The 16,978-nt window shown below is 38.7% G+C and overlaps 1 protein-coding gene across 5 annotated transcripts in view; it reads right to left on the bottom strand.

Annotated features, from left to right (window-relative positions):
• The window catches only part of Ih (hyperpolarization activated cyclic nucleotide gated potassium channel Ih), a 998,432-nt gene that overhangs the window by 400,061 nt on the left and 581,393 nt on the right, over positions 1-16,978 (bottom strand). For all 5 annotated transcript variants that reach the window (XM_090389226.1, XM_090389196.1, XM_090389207.1 and 2 more), the window contains one exon: positions 14,098-14,261. In XM_090389226.1, coding sequence (XP_090245352.1) covers positions 14,098-14,261 — 164 coding nt within the window. The remainder of the gene's footprint in view (positions 1-14,097; positions 14,262-16,978) is intronic.

Here is a 16,978-nt window from a genome sequence, read left to right on the forward strand (position 1 = left end):
TTATGAACGCTAGTTCCCCCTCAGGACTGGAGAGAGAAGACAAAGAAGAAAGCAGATATGAAAATTTTCAAAAAAACTTATGTTAGGAGAGAAAACTGAAAGGATATGAAAAGATAATATAAGGTACATAGATAAAAAAAAACAGTGTGCAAATATAACTAATTGACACTGGAAAAAGTATATTCAGTTGAAATAAAAATGATAAAAATTGAAAGATAAAAGGAATTAACCGAAAGATTAAGTCCTTTCATTTTTATATAACAAAACAAGAAAGGAAGGAAAGAGGACAAGTGAAGATGTAAACTGTAGAAAAACAACAGAGATTATAATGGTTTCTTCCATTATACATTTAGTTCACTTCTGATAACAAATAAAATACGTGTAGTTTCCTCTGGGAAACTGAAAGTATTGCTATATGTCTAGGGCTGTGTTACACGTTTATCGATAGACAATCATTCATTGGGAATTTTCGGCCGTAACATTAATAAGCTTTGTGACTCAACGGATGTGGAATGATACTAGGATCCGGAAGATGGGTGCCATGGTGAATATGCTACAACGTTCTTTCTCGTAACCAAAGAAACTGGAAGTAATTGCAAAATTGGTTCAGGTTGACGCCCACTTGTGACCAGACACAGGTGGGCATCATCTGAGGGTAACAGAGTAGTTTAGATTTTACGGGTGTACATATTAATCCTTTTTTTCTATTGAAATGCTATGATATGCAAGTTGTCGTTTCTCTGGAGGTCCTACACAACAATTGAGTTGTATTACTAACAAACTGACCACTGAATGTCCGTAATAAGAGAAAAAAGCAAGAAAAAAAAGCGACACATTCTCGCTGAAGTACAATAAACACAGAAGGAAGTGTGTAACATAACGGTGCATTAAGGTATATCGGAACATATTTACAGGCCTTGAGAGTACTGTTCTTGAATCCTATCTCATAAGCACAAGGAGTGCGTTAGTTGTGCACACATTTCCTGCTACACAAGGCAGCTTTACTACACGTGGTAAATCCATTACGGATTGAATACAGAACGTTTTCAGATAATGGAAGTCCGAGTAAGGATACTGAAGTGTACAGCAGACACTAAAGGATTTTTAGAGTGACCTGGTCAAGGAAAGTAATGATATCAGAATGGCAGTAAGTCGTGCCTTTTGTAATGGTCTGACAGCAGTTGATGTCAACTAACAACTCATAGTTCATCTAAGAGTGCAATGCTACAAAAAGCGAGAAAATAAGTCGAGGTCCAAACCTTAACAATTATATTTTTCTCCTACTCATTTATTATCTTTGCTCCCGCGCTTCCAAAATCCAGTGGATGCGCGAGGGAAAAGATAATAATCGTTATATCCATATGGAAGAACCATTTTATGGTGAAGCATTGCTTAGTTAAGAAAAAAAAGCTTCTCAAAACGCAATCTTACTTAAAAGCGGTGTACATGAGAAAAAACAAAACGTCAGAGAAAACACTTCCAGCATGCAAACAAGATCGTAGCTGTCATGTCCCCACGAAATCGTATAAATTAAATCTACCATGTCTTTTCTGAGTCCTTTCGGGTAAGTTATTTACTTGTATGCGTGCGCTCGTGGATCTGTAAAACTAATGTTTGCCGAGCATGTCATTATTCAGAAAAAACAGTATGGTTTCCACCTACAGAAGGAAGCCATTTTAATTTTCACATAGTGTATATCCAAAGGGAAGAGTGAACTGTATGGATGTGCCTTAGTTCACATAAAGGGAACACAAGACTATCCGAGAGAGGATAATCTGTCACTGCAAGTGACAACGTCAGGCTTCCATTATCTGATGTGTCTATCAACCACTCTCATCTTCTTCCATTACGCATTTTTCTCCAGTTTCCTTTTGAGTTTCTTTATGCTCCCCATACATTACCGAAACAAAAAAGGAATTTTATTTGTTAGGTTTCTCGCAGTACACTACAACGATTGGAAACAGTTTGTCTCAAATTCAAATGCGATTTCTGCCGCTTTATGAGATATTACTTCACTTTCTATATTCATGTATACGACGTTTTAGTTCGCTATTCATATAACATTGCATACCAATAGCAACAGCTGTCACAGTTTGACTAGTTTTTCAGTTTTATTAATGTAATTACGCATTCGGGATTCATTAACTTTTAATTTTCGTTTTTTGTATTACTGTACTTATCCATTGTGCAATTTTTGAACACATAATTCTGCGAATAAATTTAAAGGAAAGATATCACCTATCACCTTCACTTTAAGTTAAAATATGAAACAACGTATGATGCCATTGATCTCCCATATCTAAATTTATTCAAATTGCAGAGATTGCATTTTCATTAGGGATAGACGAAAGAATTGGGCTTTGAATGCAAATGGAGACAAAAATATCCTGTTATTTTTAATGATCTAGACATTTTATACTATACAAATAAATACTAAGACGCACACGAAAAAAATACACAAAGTATATTTTTCCAAAACTGATTGAATACAAAGATTCTTAGCGTGAACTTGAGATGTGAACACACCCGAATATAAAAATAATCGTTGTTGTTTGGCTTAACGACACAAGGGCTACTGAGGCCAAATTGTGTCTGCTCATAGTTTATTTAGTCGAAATATAACACTGTAGATGTTAAATTAAATACTCTTGTATAGGCCAATACATTTTAAATAGATTACAAGTTCTTCCATGTTTGCTTCATTTCGCAGGATATGAGTTAAATCATGTGAGAGGTTCAACCTAGAGACCGACTGAAAAGTATTTGACCGTACGGTTGAATATAAGGAACAATCAAAGAGGAAATGCCTAACAGTAAGTTGACTGTCACAGGATGAACACTGGGGCGGATCTTTTCGCAGTAGCAGGAACAGATGGGTATGATGAGTGTGTCCAATTCTGAATTTTGCCAGTACCACTTCTTCTCGTCTGTTTTGTCGAAAGCCTGAGAGACACAGCTTTGGTTCTTACTTTATCTGATAAAGTTTATTGTTGGTGTAACTTGCTTTGCGAATAACAGGCTTATAATCAGTGTAAGGAACCTGAGGATGTTCTGTGACAGCTGGTTGAGGATGTTTGGATGCGAGGTCCGCACTTTCATTTTTCGAAATGCCAGAATGGCCAGGGATCCAGCAAAAACAGATTGACTGATTGGACTCGCTGCAGGAAAATATCTGAGAATGAATGTGTTTCAAGGTAGGTGAGAAGATCAGAAATTCTTCTTTATGGCAGAAACAGCACTGAGCGAGTCAGTATAAATTATGGCAGGTGAGATGGAAAGTTCAATAATTTTACTAAGTGCTAATTTGATGGCATATAATTCGGCTGTGAAGACGCTGCAGACTAATGGTAGTGAGGCAGTAACCGTTAGAGAAGGAAAAACTGCAGCAGCACCAACCGTACTGGCTGTTTTGGATCCGTCAGTATATAGACTTTACAGGCATGGGAGTTCAGAGTAGTGTGAGCTAAGTGCAACTGCCTGATATTAAAGGAAGATACAGTATTCTTTCCCCACTTCAGAAAATGTGTATCATGGGAGGAAGAAACGTATGTCCAAGGTGGAACAGGAGCAGTTGTGTCCTGAAAAATATCGCTTAAATTGATATTCCAACTCTGAGAAAGCTCTTTAATCCAGAGTGAAGCAGGTCTGTTTTAATTTGGCTTGCTCTCATAGAACAAATCCCACAGAGTATTATAAAGATACTCCCAACTGGGGTGAGATGGAAGGCTCTGGGTCTTAGCAGCGTAGTGGAGCAGTAATGATTTCTTACGAAGATGTAATGGAGGATCATGTGCTTCGATATAAAGACTCTGGATTGGAGAAGTCTAAAAGCGCCCAACGCAGTCCTGAGAACACTGTGCTGGACAATATTTAGACGTTGTAAAGTAGTGCTCCTGGCAGAGTCATAGACTGGACAACAATAATCTAGCCGTGAACGTATTAAAGTTCTATAAAGATGCAGTAGAGTATACCGATCAGCGCCCCATGACATAGCCGAGACTGATCGCAGTATATTCAGATGCTTTAGACATGTATTTCTTAAATGAGAGATGTGAGCTTGGAAGTTCAGCTTGCTATCTAATATCAATCCAAGAAATTTAACGGTATTTACAAGCGGGATTAGAATATTGTTTATTTGTAGTTCTGGATCAGGATGGAGAACTCGTTTCTTGCAAAAGTGAGTGAGAGTGCATTTCTTTTCTGATAGTCTGTTCTGTAGCCATTTCGTGAAGTCCATGATTGTATTTTGGTAATGGCAAGTTGGAGCTGCCGTTCGATGGTGTTCATACTTTGAGACTGACACGAAATGGTAAGGTCATCTGCGTACATGTAAATTTCAACGGTTTTTGGGATATCTCGTGTTATGCTGCTAACTCGGATTGAAAATTGTGTTGGACTAAGTATCGATTCCTGCGGGACTCCTTCTTCCTGAATGTGAGATGCAGAAAGTACATTTTTATATCGGACCTGAAAATAACGCAATTTCAGAAAATTTTGAATTATTTTCAGCAAATGGCCCCTAAGCCCCAAATGGTAAAGGTCCATAATAATCCCATGACGCCATGTAGTGTCAAATGCCTTTTCAAGATCTAGGTTGACCATGACTAGATGTTGTTTCATGACAAAGGCATTGCGGATATGAGATTCGGCTTTGATAAGCACGTCCAGCGTTGATTTATTCTTCCGAAAGCCATACTGATGATCTGTGAGGAGATTCTGTGACTCCATGATGTAAGTAAGCCTAGTATGAACCATCCTTTCGAAAATTTTACCCATGCAGCTCGTAAGAGATATTGGCCTATAATTTTCAACACAGGAATGATCTTTTCCTGGTTTTGGCAAGGCAATAATGAAAGAATGGCGCCAGGAAGAAGGATAGGCATTTTCTGAGAATATCCTTATAAAAGATTAACATGGTACTCAAATCTTCTTCAAGTAAATGATTCAGCATAACGTAATGAACTCCATCTGAGCCTGCGGCACTATTTGAAGATCTGTTTAACGATTCTTGAAGTTCTATGAATGTAAAGGGTTGGTTTTACGGAAAAGAGCGGTGCGTGAAAAAATCGATTTTATATCGTTCTGCACTAGTTGATGTTCTGAAAAGTGGACGCACAGGAGGCAGAAGCAGAGATTGTAGCAATTGATTCTGCAAGTACATTAGCAACTTCTTCAGCTGTTCTTCAACTTCTTCTCCCTTTCCAATGAAGTATCGGAGAGGGCAGACGAGCGATTTTCCCATTTAGTGCCTGTATTATTTTCCAGATGAGGCGTGTGTCGGTGTCTTTTGTGATTGTTGAGGCAATCTGCATTCCACCAGTGATTTCGGTTATTGCGATATGTCTTGTATTTTGAAATGTAGGTATTTGCGGCAGTCAGAATCTGATTGGTAATGTAAGTATTTACATCATCAATAGGTTCTTTTTTAATGTAAAGTCTGTCTAGAAGTATTTGAGCAGAATAGCCATCCCAGTTAGCCTTTTTTAAACTTCAAAGAGGATCGTTGATCAGGATTTGGTGTTAGCCCTATTTGTAAGGGGCAAATGATCGGAAAGTGATCACTGTTAAAAGGATCTGGTAATACAGACCATGTAATGACTGGAAATATGGAAGGTGAGCAAATAGACAAGTCAATTTGAGAAGTAGATCCTGTAGGTAGGTGGATGTAGGTAGGAGATACAGAGCTTAATAAATTTAGATTATTATTATTTATAAATTTCTCAATCAACTTGCCTCTTCTGTCCATTGTAGCTGATCCCCACTATGGATGGTGTCCATCAAAGTCACCGAAAAGATGAATTGGAGTTGGGAGTTGTGTAATGAGTTTGGAAAGTTTTGAAAGGGAAAGTGGTAGAGATAGTGGAATATAAATCGATACAATGGTAAGTGAAATGCCAACTGCAATCCGAGCTGTCACAGCTTCTAGGATGGTTCTTAATTGGATCGGTCTGGATGGTATGTTCGAATTTACAAGAATGGCTACTCCTTCACAGGCAGGAGAGGAGACTCTGGGCTTCTATCTCGTCTGTATATCATATAATTTGAGAATTTCGGCGAAACTTGGGGTGACAAGAATATTTCCTGTAGGCATATACCTATGGGATTAAACTGAGAGACTAAAACCCTTTAGTCATCAGAATGGCTGCTTAGTCCTCTACAATTCCACTGTATGATGTTAGGCATTATTTTGGTTTGGCTGAGGATGATTCATCTGATGTTTTTTGTATGCAGGGCATTTTTTCCGGTCTTTTTTTGAGAATAAGGGGCGTCCGACATCCATAGTGTCATTGGCATGGAGTTCTAGGATAGGTTCTTCATAATTTGGGTGTATATCCACTTTCATTGTGTTCGTGGGTGGATCCAGTTTCCTTAGAGTCTTTATTAGGTTTCCATTTTTTTTTTTTTTTGTGTCATTTGAGACTATCACAGTATAAGTTGGGATACTAATTGGGGTGTTGGTGGCATTGCTGGTTTTAGTTTTAGAATTTTCTTTTCCAGTGGTTGATAAGGTTGTTTTAACCCAATTAGCTAGCGAGACGCTGGGCGATATTGACACATCTGTTTGAATTGCAGTTGTATGAAAACTTCGGGTTCGAGAGGCATAAGATGGACTAAGAATGTTCAACATTATTTGTCTGAGTGCCTCAGGATATGTGACTATGTTCTACTTTGTATTTTTGGATTTTCCTACCTGTTTTCCACATTTCACATGATTTAGAAAAGGCGGGGTGATTGCCTTTGCAGTTGGGGCAAATGGGAATTGCGGCAGAATAATCTGCCTGTGTATGATCTTTTGCTCCACAAATAGGACAGATGGCGTCACCTCTGCATGCCTGCTGTGAATGGCCATATTTCTGGCATTTAAAACAGCGAAAAGGATTCGGGATGTATGGACGAATTCGGCAGATTAAATATCCAGCTTTTACTGAGGATGGCAAATCAGGAGTACTAAAAGTTAAAATGATGGAACGAGTTGGAATAAGATTTCCATCTTTTTTTGTCATTATTCTTTTAGCACTGATTACCTTTTGATTGCTAAGTTCTTGTACTAATTCCTCCTCAGACACTGTAATTAAGTTCCATTCTGTGATGACGCTTTTTGACGAATTTAATGTATTGTGGGGAGTAACAGAGACTGGCAACCCACCAAATGTCGTTGTACTTAATAGCCATTCCGAATGTTTGGTGGTGGCTGTTTCAATCAGGAGATCTCTGGATTGTAGTCGCTTTACCATTTTTGGTGATCGTGCAATAGATTCAAGATGTCTTTGAATCATGAATGGAGATAACTTACCCACAGGCTGGGTAGACAGAGAGTGTATCACCAAAAAATTAGGAATGTCTGGAGAGTGTGCTTCTGTTCGAAGCCTTTTAGGTTGACTATTGTTGTTATCATGACAGGATTCTTCCCTTAAGTTTGAAGACTCTAAGAGAGGAAAATTGTTGGAAACCATGATGGCTTCTTTTGGCCCTGGGGGTTTATATATTTTCTACCCAGATTACCGCCCCCCCCCACGGGGAAGCAGGAGCAGTGCAACGAGGTGACCAAGGGGCTGAGTTAGTAATTAGTATTTATAGAAAAAATAAACAGAAAGTTGGGTTCCTTTTCTGGGCCTTTGGCTACTTGTAGAACGAAAGTGCTACTCTGATATACAAATAAAATGAAGAAAACGGTTTTTGAAGCAAAAAATAGAATCTGTTCGCTCAAATGCTCTTTGCAGAAATCGCTTTTAGAAATGCACTAGAAATCGCATGGCCACGGAACGCTTGGCAGCCGGGGCCATAAGAGTGATCCATTCACTTTTCACTTTGGGTGTAACTGGAGTAAAACGAAGCAAATTCAACTGTGTGTAATGCTTGTAAACTGGTTATATTCTGTGAACGGTTTTCCTGGTTTTTTTTGGATGAAAAACTCGAGTTTGCTGGAGAAAAAGAATACATGCAATTAATTTTCGAGATCTACCAACTCTGAGATAGTATCGGAAAATAGGCGCCGAAGTAGACGGAAGATTCTATTTATGATACATTAAGTAGGGCTTCTTAAAGTGGTAGTCCATTATCTAATATTAATTTGCAGGCTACGGAAAGCAGTACTCCCAATAAACTTGTACAAGAGTGTTCGGGAATATCTGACGGATATGAAAATTGAAGTTGTCACAACCTTCCGAAGAGTGGTTAGAAGCGTCCGCAGGGATCTGTCCTGGGGCCACTGCTGTGAAACGTGGTATTTGATGAATTCTTGGGCCTGGACCTTGACAACGTGACCAGTTTTCGGATGATCTGATCCTAACAGTGGACGTGGACTCCAGAACGGGACTTGAAACACAGGCTAATGAACTACTACAAACCCTGCAAAACTGGGCGAAAAAATATATGCTTAAACTCTCACCAACCAAGACAAGCTCAGTCAAACTAAGAGGTTCTTTAGACATTAGACGACTGCTGCAAATAAAAATAGCAGGAACCATCATTAAATTAACAAAGCAAATAAAATATCTAGGTATTATCCTGGATGGGAACTTATCCTTTACACCCCACCTCACCTACCTCAGAGAGAAACTGTTAAACTACGCCGCACTCGTAGCAAGAGTATCTCGCAGGGACTGGGGACTCAACAGAAAAATCCTGTCCTTGTACTACAAAACAATATTCATCCCGGCGATCACCTATGGGTCACCAATTTGGTTCAAGAAAGAAAGCGGAAACCGCCGTCAACAGAAGAATACTGGACACCATCCAACGAAACATACTGTTAACTATCACTAGAGCATGCAAAATGGTGAGTACCCACGCCCTTCAGGTCCTGGCGAGAGTGCTACCACTGGACCTTGAGATGACTCGCTGTGGGCTGATGTATCTACTCTCAAAGGACAAGCCAGCCACCATCTATGGCCTTACCCTAGACCTAACCAGCAACCGAAAAACAGAGAAGCAAAGAATCGTGGCTCGCCTGTTGCAGATGTGGCAACACAGATGGCAGACATCCACCAAAAGACAAGTAACAAAACGATTCATACCGATAGTTGCAAAGATGTACACAAAATCACCATCATGGTTCTACCCAGGGTTAAATACAACCTTCTTACTGACTGGCCATGGCCTATTTAAGGAAAAACTCAATGCACTTGAGATAACAGAAGAGTCCACTTGCACCTGTGGAGAACTGTACACTTGGTAGAATATCATGTATGACTGCGAAAACTATGAAGAACACAAAAACACAGATGCAGACTTATAACCGAGATCAAATACCTGCCAAAAAAACCAAGAGCACCATCTCTTGGATTCGGAAGATCAATACAAAGTCCTCAGCCGCTTCGCACTAGACGCCTTCAGCAGAAGACGAACAGAAATTGCAATCCACAATGCCTAATGTGCGGTGCAGCAAATAAATAAAATATAAATAAAGCGACAGCACAGAGGAAATGATGGAAAGCAATACCAAGGAGACGATGCCTAAAGGATAGACACCAAAGAGACATAACATGCGCCAAGAACTTGCACTAACAACAGAGCAGAAACACCGAAATGTGTCCGACAGAAAAGGAACGTGGAACCCAACATCGAATGGGAACTAGCCCTTCCTAGGAAGAATTCTCACTGGGCACGACTCCAATCACTATAGTCAGAACAAGACTCCCATATGAGTGAACACCGGATTGGACTTAGCAGAAATCATTGCCTTTCGGCGATCTGGGCGGGGCACCCTTTCCCGGCCCAGTCTTTCTCCTTGTCCTAGGAGGGGGAGAGGCAACTGTTCCTCGTCCCCTCCCCTCCCCGCCACACTTCCCCTTCTCTTCTCCTGGTGGGGCTTGTGCATGCCACACTGATCTCCTGGGGCCGCTTTTCCTTTTGGCCCCATATTTCTGACTTCTCCCCAGCCGTCAGCTTCCTCACTCCACTTTGACTGAACCTTACAGCGAATTGGCCCCACACAAAATCTAAATGTTCAAAATTGCGCATCACCCCTTCTTGGTCTCTAATCTTTTAGCGTGTCAACCCATTAATCGCGTGGTCCTATCTTTCCCACTCCCTCGGCGGGGGAGGGAGAGGGAAAGGCAGGGGCCTGGCGCACTGATTATCTGGGGCAGGGGCCTGGCGCACTGATTATCTGGGGTCGCTTTATCTATCGTCATCATATTTCTGTCTTTTCTCCCCAGCTTTCCGTTTCCTCCCCCACTCTACCTAATACGCTAGCGTATACCCCACATAAGTTGCAAAATTTAATTGCGTTCACACTAACCTAATTTGGCTTTTCTACTCAATTTTTTTAACCCCCACCGACCGAGAATTATTTACTTTTTTAGCCTTTTTTTAAGCCTTTTAATCTCTGGCCATTATACAGTGCACTGTTACACTTACAATGAAAGCAACGCGGAGATGGGGGAAACCCCTGGTGCCATTAGACACGAACACACTATCTAATATTAATACCAAATTTCAAAATGATAGGCGAATTAGGGCTCAGAATACGAAAATTCATCAAAATCCTTCAGATGGAGCAGTAATGATTGCACGCGAATAGAAGGCCCAACACACACACTGAGAAGCTAATAGATCCCATACTGATGTGACATGTACCCAGAAAGGATTTCTTCAAGGAAGTAATGAAGAAAATTGGCCTTTGGATATAAAAGGAACTCTGACAGAAAAAGAAAAATCAAAATATCATTGGTGGGAAAAACAGGTGAAGAAAAACACCAATTTTTAAAAAAATATTTCGAAAACTAAATATTGCAAGGCAGTCCTACAATTATACCTAAACATACTTTGGGTCAGCGGTCTACAAAAGAAATATATCATTGCCATATTTCAGTCATCTCTACCGATGGTAAAAACGCATTAAAATATACTTTAAGAAGAGATAGAGGGCCATTTTTAGAATAACTTTCCATAATCTAACGTTTACTGCAACTTTTCCAAAGCTATTTCCTCTTGTATAATTTGCATCTATTTTTAAGGAAACCATCGAGTAAAGTGGTTTTATTGCAAGCTCACCTTTTTCCTCCTTCGATGCATTTAATTCTCTTTTTTGTTGTGGCGAGATACGGCTGATTAGACAAGATCCATCAGAGTTAATGGCGGAAATTTAGACAGCTGCTTAAAGGAACTTTTGTCATCCCTGAACTGGATAGATGTACACTTTTATAGACTCCCATTGCAGCATTCGCACAACGAGACGGCATCTTATATCTGCAGGAGCACATTTCTGAAGACAACGGGAATAGCCGAAGGTATTGTTTTCTGCAGAAGAGTAACGAAAAGCGAATTGCATTTCGATGATTTAAATCCCGGGCGAACAGCCTCTCTTCACTCCAACCATTTAGCAAAATTGTCTTGGGGTATTTCCAGTCCTTTTATATAGGACTCATATTCTCTCTTAACCAAATATTACCAGGAATACCAAAGTTGCTATTTCTTTTTGTCAGACTTCAGATCTTTCTCTATCTCTCGGTGTAATAAATGATTACAGTATTCGTATAACAGGAAAAGCAGACACGTTCATTTAAACTTCTAAGCATTTCCGCTTTCGGAAATCGTTTTAGTTTGGTTATGCGCATACTTGCTATGATAGTTATCCCTCCTTTAATGCTAAAATAAAGTAAACTATCCCACTGAAACAAATTTACAAGAGCAAAATGGATTTTCTAAGGCGCATAGGGTACATTAACATCATATAATCAGAAAGGGTTGTCTTGTAACTGGCAAACGATCCGTTCTTTCAGATACTTAAGGTTGAAGAATTTTCTATCATCGTGCACTGCTGATAGTTTATTAATAAAAATTAAGCAAATAATAAGGACATTTGAAACTAAATTCGTTCTTCTATAATGCTTTGTGGTTGGGAATAATTCCTGGTTAAAGGAAGGTGGAATCAAAATCAAAATGATTAAAATTTTAAATGGAAATCAAGGGATAAGAAATAAATGTTTAAAGATATTTTATCACCTACTTTCAGATGACAAACCTGATGTGATGAATTATGTATTTTATGTTTCGGATGTGGGTTGGATTGCAATATCGACGTTTTTTTATTTTTATTCTTTTCTTTTAAAATATTGATGTCATCTCTAAACATTAAAATTTATATTTCATTCCACGGAATTTTAATTTTGGTTTTGAATTTTATTTTATTTAAATTTTATTATTTTTATACTTCTGATTAATACAACTGAGGCTACTAAAGCCGTTTATGTGATATACTGACAGCTCGTGCCCTTAGTTTCCTAGGTGCAAATTGTGAACAACCGAATTCAAACTCTGTAGATTTATAAATCCTTCTCAATGAAAAAATTAGATTCAGCGTTGCACATAATAGAAAATATTTTCGGAGAAATACACAGGGTGTATCATAACGTATGCGACCCACTTCAGGAATGGGTTTAAGATATAAAGACAGTGTAAAAAAGTTCATGTAAACATAGATCTGTTTCGCCTTGCTTCCTAGTTACAGCCATTTTTGTGTTCCAGAAACTATCTGCTTACGTTTAAAGGAAATCTTTAAAATGACCACCGTGCGCCTGAATACAAGCCTGAAAATGCCTCATCACAGATCTCCTCACCAACTCAAAAGTTCCAAGTGTCTGTAGGATTTGCTGTTCCGGTGTTGATGGGTCTACCACCATCTGAAACTTGTTTTCTAAATGAACCAGTCGAGGCGTACATGAATTCTCCGAAAGGTGGTCTTATTTGGCACATGATGATTATGGAAGATTTCTGCATACAGACGTCTTGTCTTGCCTCGGCTGCATTTCATCTAGCAAGTCCATACATGAGATGCACATCTGTCATCTCTTCATTTGAATAAGCCTCCATTATCACAACAAATGCACAGTACCAAAATGAAGTGGGTCCCACGTGTGATACACCCTGTATATATAGTATTTCGGTTGGTTGTGATTTTTATGACCATTATTATTGGGGATAACTAAATTCTTTTTCAAAAAATAACCCTGCATTAACAAATAACATATTACGATATAAAACTATTTCCTATATATGTCCTTAATTTTATTCATTAAAAACACCTAGATCATTTCCACATTCTCTTTACTGAATTTAAATATGCTATCTCAGTTCTGAGAAGTCAGACGTGAGTTAAGATATTCTCTAAAGAATTCTAATGGGCTATTACGTTATTTAGATGGTTTTAAATGTCTCTCAGTGTCTAAGTATAGATTAAGATAATCTCTGGAAGATTTTCCAATGGCTGGAACTTATTACAAATTACTGATTTCTATCCTGTGCAGATTTGAATCCAATCCGCCTCATTGAGGAAGATTTATAAATCTCAAAAGACGAATTGGATTCGGCTATTTAGAGTTTTTGCATAAAGCATGAGCGATCAATATATCGTATTTATGGAGTCTGTCTGTTTCGTGAAATACCCATCATTCATTTCGTAGTGTGAGTACGGAGTAGGTAAGGCAAATAAGTGACTTAAAAGTGTTTTTTTTTTCTCCTTCTTTCAATGCAATCTTTTGCCTAATTTTTTTTTATCATTATTAGGATGTCGCTGAAATTATAAAGTGAAATAGAAATGTACAGATTTGCTAAGATTTCTTTTAAATACTTCCCGTTCCCTATATATATCTCCAATTTCCCGAATCAAATTGGGGGGGGGGGGGTGCGTTAACGCGATAAATGTGAATATAAGACTTACTCTACGGTTATTGTCTCAGCTTTTTGCTGACCACGTGCATATGTTTTATTTTTCTCAATTTTGAATGAATAGTATTCCTTCCCGCTTTTTGTTAACCCCTTTCAGAAGTGCGTGTTCAGTATTGCGCAGTATAATAAATGTGAGACATTCTGCAGTGCATCTAAAGGGTACGTATCCTTTTCAACAACCAACAATCCCCAGAAGAGTGAAAATTATAGTACGCAGGAGATTTCAAGCAAGCAGGTCAGCGTAGTACATATTGTACATGATTATAACTACTCTCGAAAACAGTCCGCTCTAAATGACCCTAATTACTATTTTGTGCGTTCTAGCAGGAGCCCTGTTTGCAGTCAACCCTCCTACAGCGAAGTAATTTATTTGTTTCTGAACGCGCCTAACGCTTAACGAGTTTGTTACTATAGAAACCACCTTACCCGTTCTAAAGTTGACGACGATGTCTAGGAGGAAGATAGTGTCGGAGAGGCAGTTGAAGGCAATCCACCGAGTTGACAAGTCGTCGTTGAAGAAAGAGATGGCTACAGGCAGAACTATCAAATTGGCCACCAGAAGGAGAAGCATACAAAGGTCCCAGTAAAACCTGAAGGAGAAATTAAGAAATATGACACAAACTCAAACACAGAATGATAAACAACTATATCTGATAATGAAATTTTAACGATTCTTTACTTAATGCTACGTATTCAGAATTTCAGCTAAAGAGCGCTTGTACAATGTCTCGCCATTCAGTATAAAAGTTTTCTGATTTAAATTACTCCAAAGACCTTTGTGTTCATCACTGCAGCTGAATTACTTGACTACTCCTCAGATGATATTTCTATCTAAAGCGATTCTGGTTTCCTTTAGAAATTTATAGGATTTTTTAGAACTTATCTGACATTATTTATGCATGTGTTTGACACACGTCTTCTCTGCTCGTGATGCAACACCATACCAGGCAATTTCTCTACCAGACACTTCCCATTCCCTTGAGCCTCACGACTACAAGTTTGGTGTGTACAGATCCAGGCTTAATTCGAAATACACGCTTTCTCTGATAATTCACGTATAAAAAAAGAGCTATTTGCCGACCTGCATGTCACATTCTAATACTTGAAAAAAGAAAAACACGTACTTAAGAAATGGTACGCGTAACTAGTTATTTACATGTAATTTATCTCATTTATGCATGGACATGCTCACGAGACAGTATCACCCCCGAGATTTCAGCTTTTCTACAAATAATGTTTAATTTGTAAACACGTTCCAAAAAAATAAGAAGCATGAAATGCACTCAGGTTGCTCTGTTCCAGTAAAATGATCTCCAGAGGAAGTATCTAATGAGGTGTTCCCAACCCAGTTGTTAACTTGGCATGAGGTTTACGAAAATGACACCCCATCCAACCAAGAAAAGAGCGTAACTGTATGCTGCAGTTAAAATTAATATTTTAAGGTACTTTTATTTATTGAGATATTAGAGAAATAATTCTTTATCATGGAATGAATGTACCCTTCGCATAAAGGTAGAATAAAATATACGAAACATTAGCAACACTAAGGTTTAATACTAAAGACATCATGGAGGTAATTTTTAACTAAATACTTTCCTGTGTTGGGTATCAAACCATATTTTACTTAGGATTTGTTACATGCACTTATCATTCAACGACAGACGCTGCTCTGTCAATGAGACTACACGAATTGACACTTCCTTATGTCGGTCTATCGTCAAGAAACAAGACAAAGAGAACTGAATTGACCTCAACCTAGCCCTCAATTGCTACCGTCTCTGGCCTTCCAAACTGTGAGAAACTGCCACATGCTCAAGACCCTATATTGGGTCAGATCTTTGGGAAAGGAAATGTGCTTGTAGCTAATGTAGACGGAGAGGAAGAATAGTATCAAAGCCTCCCACACGTAACATCTTAGAAGCAATGCATTATGCATTGAACTGCTGCTGGCCTTGGTGTACTATTCGCTGGATGAGATATTGTCCTAAGGATTATCCTATTCTGAAATTTATCAAAGAAATGAGCGGTAAAATAATGGCTAGGAGATCTATTTATTTAACAGATCGGTTTCTAAAATCGTTCGATTTTAGAAACCGATCCGTAATTTTCAATTCAACTTAAATTCTATCATTTGTTGAACCTCTAAAAATATTCACTTTGTTAGTACCAGCTTCGTGTCACTAATGACGCATTATAAAAAATAAAACTTTGCCATTTTTTCTCCATTCAGGGATTTTTTTTTGCTTCATTAAATTGCGAGTCCACAGTTTAATGGAATTAAAATTTTGTATTAGTAGTGATGGTCCTCTGTGATGATGTTTTGGCCGCTCGTCAGTCGTTTGGAAAGGCCTGAGTTCGAATTTCGTCATTAAATGGAGGAACTTTGAAAGGGCTCTTCATCTGGGAGTGAGTTAACCAAACTCAGGTAGAGGGAAATAGGGTTTTCGTCAGTGGAAAAACTACCATACCGGCAGCTTCGCCATAATGGGGTGAAAGAATCGAAGAATCAGGATTACCGGACAGCTAGTTTGATATAATTGTTAAGATCACGTAGAGACGTTCGTAAATCTCACGGGATATCCAGAATTTATAGGTTACATCTTTGGATGTCCAGCATCAGATTATCGAGTTTTTAATTTTCACCAACCCAACATGCAGTAACAGTAATAATAGCCATATAGTGCAAGGAAGCCACAGGCTTTTGCAGCACTGGCCGAAAAAAAAAAAAAACAAGTAGATAAGAAAATATTTACCTATGTGATAAAGGAAGTAAATTATTTGCTTAATTTCTCACATAGGTAACTGTCCAGTTGACCACTGCATTTATTCAAAATATCAGCTTCAACTACCTGAGAATGCAACCTGGTCAAGCAATCAACGACTCGCTGGCTAAAAGAAAACTTCCTACAGTCTAGTCTGAACCTTTTCTCCTGTAATTTGAATTTATGCACCTGAGTTCTGGAAGTCTCTATAACAGTGAAAATTTCGCCTTAATTCATTGCACTAATCCCAATCATAGCCTTATAAACCTACCAGTCAGGTCACTTGTGAGGAGCCTTGTTGCCAAGCTCTGTAGCCCACATAATCGGAGTCTTTCCTCGTATGGTCGCCCTTTTGCCGATCTTACCATGTGAGCTGCCAGCCTTTGGATCCTTTCAAGGAGCACAGTGTCTTTTTTTTTTTTTTTTCAGATGAGGTCTCCATACTTGAACACAGTATTCCAAATGTGGTCTTACAATTAAAATACACTTAAAATTTCCTTATACAGTGGGATCATGACCTCCCTATCTCTGCAGGATGACGTTCG

Source organism: Mastigoproctus giganteus, chromosome 2, assembly GCF_048544385.1.
Source record: "Mastigoproctus giganteus isolate SK-2022 chromosome 2, ASM4854438v1, whole genome shotgun sequence".
Taxonomy (NCBI): Eukaryota; Metazoa; Arthropoda; class Arachnida; order Uropygi; family Thelyphonidae; genus Mastigoproctus; species Mastigoproctus giganteus.